This window comes from Bufo bufo, chromosome 6, assembly GCF_905171765.1.
Source record: "Bufo bufo chromosome 6, aBufBuf1.1, whole genome shotgun sequence".
NCBI lineage: Eukaryota > Metazoa > Chordata > Amphibia > Anura > Bufonidae > Bufo > Bufo bufo.
Window position 1 is genome coordinate 274,937,172 of NC_053394.1, and position 12,754 is coordinate 274,949,925.

The 12,754-nt window shown below is 41.8% G+C and overlaps 1 protein-coding gene across 4 annotated transcripts in view; it reads right to left on the reverse strand.

Moving 5' to 3' along the window:
- Window positions 1–12,754, reverse strand: part of MICU1 (mitochondrial calcium uptake 1) — a 291,530-nt gene that overhangs the window by 53,037 nt on the left and 225,739 nt on the right. For all 4 annotated transcript variants that reach the window (XM_040435039.1, XM_040435038.1, XM_040435037.1 and 1 more), the window contains one exon: window positions 9,678–9,786. In XM_040435039.1, coding sequence (XP_040290973.1) covers window positions 9,678–9,786 — 109 coding nt within the window. The remainder of the gene's footprint in view (window positions 1–9,677; window positions 9,787–12,754) is intronic.

Below are 12,754 nucleotides of genomic sequence, written 5' to 3' on the forward strand. Positions count from 1 at the left end.
CTTTCTCGAACACGATGGGTCCCCATTATCCTTCCAGTTTTTAATAATGCGTTGGACAGTTCTTAACCCAATTTTAGCAGTTTCTGCAATCTCCTTAGAGGTTTTCTCTGCTTGATGCATGCCAATGATTTAACCGTTCTCAAACAGACTAACATCTTTTCCACGACCACGAGATGTGTCTTTCGACATGGTTGTTTAAGAAATGAGAAGCAACTCATTGCACCAGTTGGGGTTAAATAACTTGTTGCCAGCTGAAAGTCACCAAGAGTCACAGAACTTAACTGGAAATAATATCGCTCAATGTAAGATTCTAAGCTCAGTCTATCCACTAATCTTCTGATTAATCTTGACATTTACTTGCACTTTAATAGTTAAAGGATAACTGTCACATTTATACCCCAATTTCAATTTTCATATATGTAGTTAGTAATAACATATTCCAGAATCAGTTACTATTAGACTGACTTACCACATATTTAATAAGATTCAGCCCTTAGCAACCAGTCTGCATAAAACTGCAATCTCACTATTCAGTTAAGATGGCCGCCACTGCCCTCACCCTGAGGCTAATCCCGCCTGCCCTCACTAGCCAGTAACAATAGCCCCCCAAAAGTGTCAGTAACCAGAGCCCTCCCCCTAAAGGGTTAATCTCCTGCAGCACAAAGGGCTCCTCTTACCACATGTTGCTTTCATTTATACACTGAGCAGATGGCAGATCTCCCTTTCCTGTTGTGCGCTGGTTCAACTCTGCCCTCTCCAGCTCTGCTGAGTGAGGGAGCGTCTGCCAAGCGCAGGGACAGGGAGAAGTGCGCACAGCCCAGGCAATGTTATCAGCTGCTGGGGAGGACCTGGCTTTAATAATTTATTTACAGTCCCTGGCTGTCAGTAATCTGACCTTGCACGCAGCCTGCTTCTGCGTCCTCCGTCCTTCAACAGATAGACGGACCATGCCTAGCAACCCTATTTTAAGCACAGGTAAAAGTAGGCAGTATAGGGAACAAAAATGTGGAATTAAGGGGTAATTGAATACACAGTGAAAAGTTGAAATAGGGCCACCAAGGTCATATTAATCACCACAATCCAATACTCCAAAAAATATATGACAGTTATACTTTAAAAGCACTTCTTTACACAGTGATTAAAAGGTTTATTCCCAGAAATTAAAGTAACAAAATATCTGGAGTAATGTACGTTATTATTTTAACTATATCAGTATAACGCAAAAAAAAAACCTCCATAGTAATATTCACCTATTTTATCTTCTTTACACACACACTCTAGAGGGCTTGTCTCTTCCCTTTCTGTGGGTGGGCAGCAGCTCATCCCATGTGGTAATTAACTACATCTCCTAGGAGTGCACTGCAGTCCGCTCTTGTTAAGCCCTTCCTCTCCTGCACAGAAAATAGTCCCTCACACACAGTCCCAGCGTTTCCACTAATAAATAACACTATGGTATAGAATACCCGGTCCTCCAATTTCCTTCTCCACTAGTTAGAGTAAGAAATAGCTATTTAGAAATCAGGATGAATTAATGAAAGGTGCCTGGGCTGCTCATCTATAAGAACAAGAGAAAGGAGGAAGCAGGAAAGTCACTGATCTGGTTAGTCAACCACTGAATGCAGGAGACCAGACTTTCAGCCACGTGAGAAAAAGCAGGCACTACCATGTAACGTAAGAAAATGTAATGTTCTTATTGCATGTAAATTGCAATAATACGTCATTTTAAATGCTCTATTCATTGTCTAGTAATACTTCTCGTGGGATAACTCCTTTAACATGTCAAACTTTTTCATAAATGAATAGTACTAGCAAAGAAAATAAGCTTCATAATATATCTCATGACCGAAAAATACCTCTTTCTCCACTTATTACACACCTCTCATACTCTCCCCAGCTTTCTGCACTAAAGACAGGTTAATAACTCACTGAGAAATCAAGATACAGCCCATAGAAATTTATGGAGATGGGGGGAGAAGCTGCTGTAGAGTGAGGCAGAGAAAATAGAGATGCTGCTGAAAGCTTTAAAATTACATAAGTATACTTTCTACCTCTTTTTAGTGCTGGACTCACAATTACACTGTTCATTAATGCTGTATAATGATATACATGCTGCTGCTGCTTATATGGGGTAGTACCGAGAGATAGGGGAGCAGGATCTCCTCTTCTCTATGTCTGCTGTGTATGGGAGACATCATAGCAGTTAGCCTCTGCCCACTGTGGAGCTACTCTAACATGCCTAAATTAAATCACAATGTTTTTTTTTTCATATTAGTCCTTTCCCTTCTGTTTTTAGGTTCTTCTGCTAGTGCACTGTAGACAGATGAGTGGTCCCTGCATCACTCCACGTGACAGGAGATATGCACAGATTTGCCCTGGATCCTCCACAATAGCAGTAAACTGCATCTGAATGAAGTTGCTCAAGGACCAGAAAGCTATCCACTTTTGAATAATATCTTGACAGGCTTCACTACAAGACCATTCATACAGTGATGCCACAGTTTAGCAGTTCATTGGCACTGAGGAAGCACTGAGGAAGCAATTCACATGGTGACTAGAGAAGAAACAGTGGAAGTGGTGCCAAATAATCACCCAAACATGCAAGTTCTTTAGCAATTATTAGACCGACAGCCATCACCTCACAACAAAAAATATTTTCAGGACATTAATTACCGTATTATTATTTTTTTTTACGGCTACCAGCCATAAATAAGCAACTGGATCGCTCAACAACCTAACTCAAATGGGTGAAGGAATATTTCTGCTTTCAATTTCTAAAAAGCACCAGAAAATAGCTGTCACAACCGGATTTGTTTATCCTCGTTTACATGCACTTTATTTTTTGCTTGTGTGTATTGTAGATCTAGAGTATGAGAAAGAAAACAATTATCATACTGGTCTACTTTATGCCATGTCAGAGACATTTTGATGGGCGCTTTGCTTTTGCCTTGATCATCTTCATATTGCAAATATACCATTATTATTTATGTATACTATAAAATCTTGTAGCACGAGTCACAAAACTCAGACGCTAAGCAGATGGCTAAATGATCTTTGTAGGAGTGAAATTGTGTTTGAAAGGTTTACAATTTATACCTCTTCCTACTATAACTGGGAAAACAAGTGTTTAACACACAATTTTTCTATACTCTCAATATCTTACAAAGCGAAATTAATGCATTGTAAATAAACTAGAACTTGTGTCACCAACTGCTCATGTGGCCTGAAATATACAGGTCGTCCCTGACAGAGAAGAGTTATCTGTTCAATTAAAACTTACGTATGCAAGATCTTCAATCTGTTACCCTGTAACAAAACTTTATAGCTTTTACAAAAAGAGAGCAGACATGGCAAATGAGAAAAAACTGATCATGGTCTGTTTACCTTATTTTACTGTGTAGCTCCATGTAGACCCCTTTATTCAGGGTCGGACTGGGGTTTCTTGGGCCCACCAGAGGAAATTAATCTAGGGGTCCAACCCTAGTGGCAAGTTATTAGTGCCAAAAGGAGCTCCCAATGATTTTGGCACTAATAGTGCAAGTTCTCCTGGAACTTTGGGGCACACTATAGTGTCAGAGCCTGGGCACAACAGAGGATCCTCTGGTACTCTGGTGGGCCAGTCCGACACTGCCTGTACTCCGGTTTTTCTTCTCAGGCAATGTCACAAACACAAATTTACAAATTGAGAACTGCTACAAGGCTTTAGCGAACGGGTCTGAACTTACATTCAATCGAATGTAATGCTATATAGGGTATTTAGCAACCATGGTTACAAGTAATGGTAAACCCCATAGTCAGATTTAGCTCTGTGGAAACCCTTTGGGCACAGTATGGTGAGGACCCCCTACCATAAAGTTCAAAAATAACAGTGCTATACATTAGGTTCTGTTCACACTAGCATCACGACTTCCATGTATAATATAGCTCTGATGCTGTGACAGATCCAAACATTGGTTGATGTACCCTCTTGACTTATGACGGGCTGTGTCGGGGTTTCCTAAAGAGTTCCATTGCTTTGTTTGAAAGAATAAAGCTGCATTTTGTACCATTCTTGTTAAAAATGACAGACACCTTGACGGGATGTCCAGAACTGATGCATATATTGAAGTGAGCCACAAATAATGCCACTACAATGCTTAAATTACAGAGGTATACACCGTATCATATCATATTTTCCTTTACGAACACAAGTGCAATAAAGCCAAGATAACAGTGGTCAGGTCCCAGGTTTTAGCTAGAAAGTGCTGTCATTCATCCAGAGCATGGTGGAGGTTTTATAATCTGAACCATGCAGCCATTATTGGTTGACACTTAGCATCTCTTAGGGTGGGTTCACACTAGAGTTAGGTATTTCATTATGGCTTTCCGTTATAACATGGTTATAACAGAAAATAACGCAATCCATAGGATGGAATGCAAAACGGAAGCCTTTAAGAGGCATTTAGTTTTGCTCCGTCCTAATAGAAGTCTATGGGAAAACATAACGGATCCGTCTGGGTCCAGTTATGCAAGATGGAAAACAAAGTCCTGTCGACAAGACTTTGTTTTCCGTCTTGCATAACGGGACCCAGACTGATCCGTTATGCTTTCCCATAGACTTCTATTAGGACGGAGAGCAAATGGAATGCCTCGTTTTGCATTCCGTCATAATGCAAGTCTATAGGCAGCAAAACGGATCCGTCCTTCCGTCTTATGGATTCCGTTATTTTCTGTTATAATGGAAAGCCATAACGGACTTCATAATGCTAGTGTGAACCCACCCTTACTATTGTAGGGATCAAAGATTGTGCAGAAATTGGTGACTAGGATGCTAAAAGACTTCAAATGAGTACAGAGCTCAAGTCCTTATTTCCACAGATGATTTTTTATTTTTTTTACTTGAGAAATTGTCTTTTTTAATTTTTTTTATTAACAGTGTTCCTAGACCTAGTAACACTATGGATATCCAAAGTGAAAGGATGTAGAAGACTTGAATACTAAACTTGGGCTGCTGTTGTAGGTCTCGGCAGTACTGTACCAGATGCAATGTTACTCTCTGGAAATTTACTGTTCCAAACAGATAAAATGTTACTCCGGTAAAGTGCTCCTGGAAATAGTGCATATTGTTGGGAGACTATTTCAGAAGACACCCATATACAAAAAACACTAAATACAAGATTTACCGATAAGAAAACCAAACATTTGTACTGTCTTAATCTCAGAAATCATTATAATAAACCCCTCTCATTATTATAAGTGAGAACTACATATGGCTCGCTCAGGCATCTACAGACTGAAATAAGACCACCCTGTGCCTAGATAATTGGGAGCACTTAATGGCTTTCATCAGAAAGTAATTGCACAGTAATTCTAAGCACAACTCAGTTACTGTTCAGTGTAATGTCCTTCAGATTCCAGATTTTCTCAGCAATGTGGGCACATATAAACATGTAACCATGTTCAGCTCCAAAGCATAAATGCAATAGGGCATGGGTATAAATCTGTGACAGACACCCTTTCAAGGGGTATTCCGGTAAAGAAACGTCATTTTTAAAAAACTGCATTAAGGCTGCAAGCTGTGACCCAACCAGAACCCATACCTATACATATAACCAGAGCTTCAATTTCCCTTGCAATCTATTTGTCTAGCTCCTGTGTGAGCCTGCAACACACAGTGTATCATGGAAAATTGATAGCAACACACTGAGCATGCTCGACTGACAAAGGCCCAGAACTACAGGTCGATGCCATGGTAATTTATGAGCAAACACAGTGAGCACTAGAGGAAGAAAACTACTTTTAGAACTACTGAACGGTAAATATGTGAAAATTACATTATATCAGGTAATTATTGATGATGAATTAGTCTACAAGTTATATTTATGGCAACTGGAATAACCCTTTAAGGACTTTTTAAATTAAAATTTTAGCATTTATATTTTTCCATTCACATAGCCAGGTGAGGGCTTGTTTGTTGCGGAACAATACATATTTTTTAATGGCACCATTAAATTTACCTTGTCTTGGAAAACAAGAAAAAGTTATTTGTGGGGTAAAATTCTAAAAAATCCCACAATTCCGCCAAGGTTTTTGGGATTTTGACAATACGACGTTCAATGGGCTGTAAAAATGACATGACATCTTTATTCTGCGGCCCAATACGATTACGGAGATAGAAAATTTGTATAGCTTTCATTTTGTTTTATTACTTTTAAAAAACTAAAAACCTTTGAAACAATCAATTTTCTTTGCATCGCCATTTTCTGACAGCTATAACTTTTATATATTTCGGTCTACAGAGCTGTTTGAGGGCTTGTTTTTTTGCAGGACAAACTGTAGTTTTTATTGGAACCATTTTTTGGGGTACGTACAACTCTTATTAATGTTATTCAACTTTTTGGGGATAATAAGGTGACTAAAAATGGCGAATCACGTTTTTTTCTTCGGATATAGCGCTCATCACATAGGGAAATTTCTGATTATTATTTTTTATTTAAATAAGTGTAAATATTTTTATATGCATTTTTTACTGAAAATGTTTAGCCTCCTCAGGGGGCTATAATCTGGGATCTTTGATCCCTTGTCCCAATCACCATTATAGAGATCTGTTCTGATGAACGGCATTCTGACGTGCTGCCTGCGGAGCTGTGCCTTATACACAGCTTAGCAAGGAGATTACCACGGCAGGCCTAGGAACCTCCAGCAGGCCATAGGCTGTCATTGTAACCAATCGGAGCCCCTTGGTCATAGCGGCCAGTTGTCTGCTGTATTATACAGCCGCCACCCTCCACGTAAGGAGCTGGCTCAGTGCAGCAGCCTGCTCCATACAATTCCCTATGCATAATGCCATACATGTAAGGGGTTAAATCATTATCTGTTATCATACATCATCTGTTACTGTGCATACATTTCTTATAAAGCCATTCCATAAATTATGTACATTGCAATAATTAATAATAAAAAAAAAACTTTTCTTTTTTGTATGTTTCCTTTAGCACATTACATTGCCGAAAACAAAAGGTGAAAGAGTAGGAGCCCGATGAGCTTCTTCAAATTCTGAACATAACCTGCACTTCTTCGACATGTGTTCTGCTGTCCAAGTGTGCGCAGCTACAATAGTCAATTATGAGAATTTAACCAGAGATGATGATCACTTGAATGGAGCTCAGCACAGTGGGGATTTAGTAAGACTTGATGTTAGACAACCAGATTTGTGGTGAAGTAAGTTTGTTGAAATGTTGCAAGAAATCAGACTTTTGCACAAATTTGCAAGTTTTTCTGGTTGAGGCCAATGATAAAATTCCCCCTAAATATACAGTGCTGTAACGGTGAAACAAAGATGATGACCTCTGTGGGCCCTTCTTTCTGCCAATCAGCAAGGGTCTGACCTCCACCCAATAAGGATAGCCTATCAAAGTTCTTTGAAAGCGAGGGCAGAAAGAAAGGAATAATCTATTCCCTGTCTACAGTAACAAGAATTTACATTAAAGGGTCACTGAGCTTTCCACATACTTCTGTAATGTCACAGTGGCATATCAAAGGTTTTGATTGGTGAAGGTCTAAGCAATAAGACTTTCTAGAATGGAAAGCTCAGTGACTCATTAAACAAGCCACAGATGAAGACAAGTCTGCTTCAGCATGTAGCTAGCAAAATTCTGTTTTTCGTTGAATTCACACTTCAGTATTGGATTAGCAGCTTTTATCCTTTTTCATCATTTTTTTAAACACCAAAATGGTTACCAGAACATAACCACAAACAGTATATAATTTACCCTTTTTCACTTGAATCCACTCCTGATTTTGGCTTAAAAACTGAAAAAGCTTGTCTTCGTTACTCCACATAGTAGAATATACACTGCCTGTCCAAAAAAAAAAAGCCTTTAGCTTTGATTACGGCACGCATTCGCCATGGCATTGTTTCGATAAGCTTGTGCAATGTCACAAGATTTATTTCCATCCAGTGTTGCATTAATTTTTCACCAAGATCTTGCATTGATGATGGTAGAGTCTGACTGCTGCGCAAAGCCTTCTCCAGCACATCCCAAAGATTCTTAATGAGGTTAAGGTCTGGACTCTGTGGTGGCCAATCCATGTGTGAAAATGATGTCTCATGCTCCCTGGACCACTCTTTCACAATTTGAGCCCGATGAATCCTGGCATTGTCATCGTGGAATATGCTTGTGCCATCAGGGAAGAAAAAATCCATTGATGGAATAACCTGGTCATTCAGTATGTTCAGGTAGTCAGCTGACCTCATTCTTGGAGCACATACTGTTGATGAACCTAGACCTGACCAACTGCAGCAACCCCAGATCATAGCACTGCCCCCACAGGCTTGTACAGTAGGCACTAGGCATGATGGGTGCATCCTTTCATCTGCTTCTCTTCTTACCCTGATGCACCCATCACTCTGGAACAGGGTAAATCTGGACTCATCAGACCACATGACCTTCTTCGATTGCTCCAGAGTCCAATCTTTATGCTCAGTAGCAAATTTAAGCCTTTTTTTCTGGTTTGCCTCACTGATTAGTGGTTTTCTTATGGCTACACAGCTGTTCACTCCCAATCCCTTGAGTTCCCTTCGCATTGTGCATGTGGAAAAGATCTTACTTTCACTAGTAAACATAGCCCTAAGTTCTACTGTTGTTTTTCTTCTATTTGATTTCACCAAACGTTTAAGTGATCGCCGATCACGATCATTCAGGATTTTTCCCCGCCACGTTTCTTCCTCGAATACGATGGGTCCCCACTATCCTTCCAGTTTTTAATAATGCGTTGGACAGTTCTTAACCCAATTTTAGTAGTTTCTGCAATCTCCTCCGATGTTTTCTCTGCTTGATGCATGCCAATGATTTGACCCTTCTCAAACAGACTAACACCTTATACACGACCACGAGATGTGTCTTTCGACATGGTTGTTTAAGAAATGAGAAGCAACTCATTGCACCAGTTGTGGGTAAATAAATTATTGCCAGCTAAAAAATAAATCACTCATGCAGTAATTATCCAATAGGAGGCTCATAACTATTTGCTTAGTTAAATCCAGGTGGCAACTTTTTTTTTGGACAGGCAGTGTACATAAGCAGAACACATCAGTGCTAATGTTTGCTTTATGAGGAAAAGTCTATCGCTGCTGTGATATGTATGACCATTACAAAGCCAACAGCTTAGACATTTGCAAAAACAGAATACATACTGTGTAAAGCCAGCCATACGCATTAGACATCTGTCTCCCCAAAAAACTACCAGGTCAAGCGTACATGCTTGCCACCTTTGGCTGCAGCATATGTCCTGTAGGAACAGGGGATTGAGCATGTTGATTTCAAAGATGCCTAAATCTTCTTTGCCTCAATATCTGCCAATGTGAGACTGCCAGGGTGACCATGAACATTTTAGATTGTTGTCTGTTCCCGATTAAACCTTTAGGTTCTGGAGACTTCATCTAATGTATACAGCCAGTGTCAGGCCATGTCTACATCAACTAATAGCTGCTATAGTAGCCAACAGGAACTGATCCTAGCATAACTTTAGAGTACTCTTCAACAAACGATAGTGAGGATGGAAGAATGGGAAGAAGAAGGCTTACTAACTTCAGGCTACACTGATACAATTTCGAAGTCTAGTCATATAAAAACAAGCAATGAACCTCTTTGAGGTCAATGCTTCAATGTCAAATATATCTGACACCAACCACCACATACCTTTATCGAGAGAAGCTCCTGCCATGTGGTAAAAGCTCAGAGCTGTGTCCACATCATTGATGTTCTTCAGGAAGGTAAAGAAATTTTCCACTTCTGCAAATGCCAGGCCCTGGAAAACAAAAATAGTTTTGTTGCACTTTTTACTCTCCATTTCTTATTTTTAGAAAACTTGGAAAAATCACAAAAAAAAACTAAAAAAAAAAAACAATGAGGGAATTTATCAAGCCCTGCACTTCAGAATTCTGGCTTCAAAACGTCAAAAGTAGGGTTTTTTGTGACGTTTTGGGGTCAATTGGGTATTAGGGGGGGCTGACTGACTACTGTGTCATTATTGAATTCAATAGACCCGATTTAGGGCTCTTTCACACTTGCGTTATTGTCTTCCGGCATAGAGTTCCGTCGTCGGGGCTCTATGCCGGAAGAATCCTGATCAGTTTTATCCTAATGCATTCTGAATGGAGAGAAATCCGTTCAGGATGCATCAGGATGTCTTCAGTTCCGGAACGGAACGTTTGTTGGCCGGAGAAAATACCGCAGCATGCTGCGCTTTTTGCTCCGGCCAAAAATCCGGAACACTTGCCGCAAGGCCGGATCCGGAATTAATGCCCATTGAAAGGCATTGATCCGGATCCGGCCTTAAGCTAAACGTCGTTTCGGCGCATTGCCGGAGCCGACATTTAGCTTTTTCAGAGTGGTTACCATGGCTGCCGGGACGCTAAAGTCCTGACAGCCATGGTAAAGTGTAGCGGGGAGCGGGGGAGCAGCATACTTACCGTCCGTGCGGCTCCCCGGGCGCTCCAGAGTGACGTCAGGGCGCCCCAAGCGCATGGATCATGTGATCGCATGGATCACGTCATCCATGCGCATGGGGCGCTCTGACGTCATTCTGGAGCGCCCCGGGAGCCGCAAGGACTGTAAGTATACCGCTCCCCTGCTCCCCGCTCCTACTATGGCAACCAGGACTTTAATAGCGTCCTGGGTGCCATAGTAACACTGAAAGCATTTGGAAGACGGTTCCATCTTCAAATGCTTTCAGTACACTTGCGTTTTTCCGGATCCGGCGGGCACCTCCGGCAACGGAAGTGCATGCCGGATCCCAACAACGCAAGTGTGAAAGAGGCCTTACTAATGTGTCTGCTCCAAAAATGTGTCTATAAAATGCCTCAATTTGGTGCAACCAGGGTTTCTATACTTGCTCAACAATGGGTGTGGCTTATAAAATTGGTGGAGCTTCAGATGAGAAAGGGTGGGGCCTAATACACACCATTTTGCACCGAAATTGTGCCACAACTCTGTCGTAAAATGTGTCACAAAGTAAGCAGACCAAAAAGTGTGTCTCCTGAGCCACTGTGATAAATCTAGTGCAGGTCTAGACAGCTGGAAAGCTTAGGCCATCTATTGGATTAGTAAATCTGGGCTAATGTGTAGACACAGTAAGACTCTAACCTCCCACACGTAGTGCCCACATTTTATCATTAAACTCTATAGGGATCTGAAGCTCTGTAGCAGTTAAACCGCACTCCAACCACAATTAAAATATATAAAATTAATATTATGAGATTTTTTTTTAGCTCTGTCAGAAACATAGCACTCCAGACACTATAGCAATATACACTGCTCAAAAAAATAAAGGGAACACAAAAATAACACATCCTAGATCTGAGTTAATTAAATATTCTTCTGAAATACTTTGTTCTTTACATAGTTGAATGTGCTGACAACAAAATCACACAAAAATTAAAAAATGGAAATCAAATTTTTCAACCCATGGAGGTCTGGATTTGGAGTCACACTCAAAATTAAAGTGGAAAAACACACTACAGGCTGATCCAACTTTGATGTAATGTCCTTAAAACAAGTCAAAATGGGGCTCAGTAGTGTGTGTGGCCTCCACGTGCCTGTACCTCCCTACAACGCCTGTGCATGCTCGTGATGAGGTGGCGGACGGTCTCCTGAGGGATCTCCTCCCAGACCTGGACTAAAGCATCTGCCAACTCCTGGACAGTCTGTGGTGCAACGTGACGTTGGTGGATAGAGCGAGACATGATGTCCCAGATGTGCTCAATTGGATTCAAGTTTGGGGAACGGGCGGGCCAGTCCATAGCATCAATGCCTTCGTCTTGCAGGAACTGCTGACACACTCCAGCCACATGAGGTCTAGCATGGTCTTGCATTAGGAGGAACCCAGGGCCAACTGCACCAGCATATGGTCTCACAAGGGGTCTGAGGATCTCATCTCGGTACCTAATGGCAGTCAGGCTACCTCTGGCGAGCACATGGAGGGCTGTGCGGCCCTCCAAAGAAATGCCACCCCACACCATTACTGACCCAATGCCAAACCGGTCATGCTGGAGGATGTTGCAGGCAGCAGAACGTTCTCCACGGCGTCTCCAGACTCTGTCACGTCTGTCACATGTGCTCAGTGTGAACCTGCTTTCATCTGTGAAGAGCACAGGGCGCCAGTGGCGAATTTGCCAATCTTGGTGTTCTCTGGCAAATGCCAAACATCCTGCACGGTGTTGGGCTGTAAGCACAACCCCCACCTGTGGACGTCGGGCCCTCATATCACCCTCATGGAGTCTGTTTCTGACCGTTTGAGCAGACACATGCACATTTGTGGCCTGCTGGAGGTCATTTTGCAGGGCTCTGGCAGTGCTCCTCCTGTTCCTCCTTGCACAAAGGCGGAGGTAGCGGTCCTCCTGCTGGGTTGTTGCCCTCCTACGGCCTCCTCCACGTCTCCTGATGTACTGGGTGTCTCCTGGTAGCGCCTCCATGCTCTGGACACTATGCTGACAGACACAGCAAACCTTCTTGCCACAGCTCGCATTGATGTGCCATCCTGGATAAGCTGCACTACCTGAGCCACTTGTGTGGGTTGTAGACTCCGTCTCATGCTACCACTAGAGTGAAAGCACCGCCAGCATTCAAAAGTGACCAAAACATCAGCCAGGAAGCATAGGAACTGAGAAGTGGTCTGTGGTTACCACCTGCAGAACCACTCCTTTATTGGGGGTGTCTTGCTAATTGCCTATAATTTCCACCTGTTGTCTATCCCATTTGCACAACAGCATGTGAAA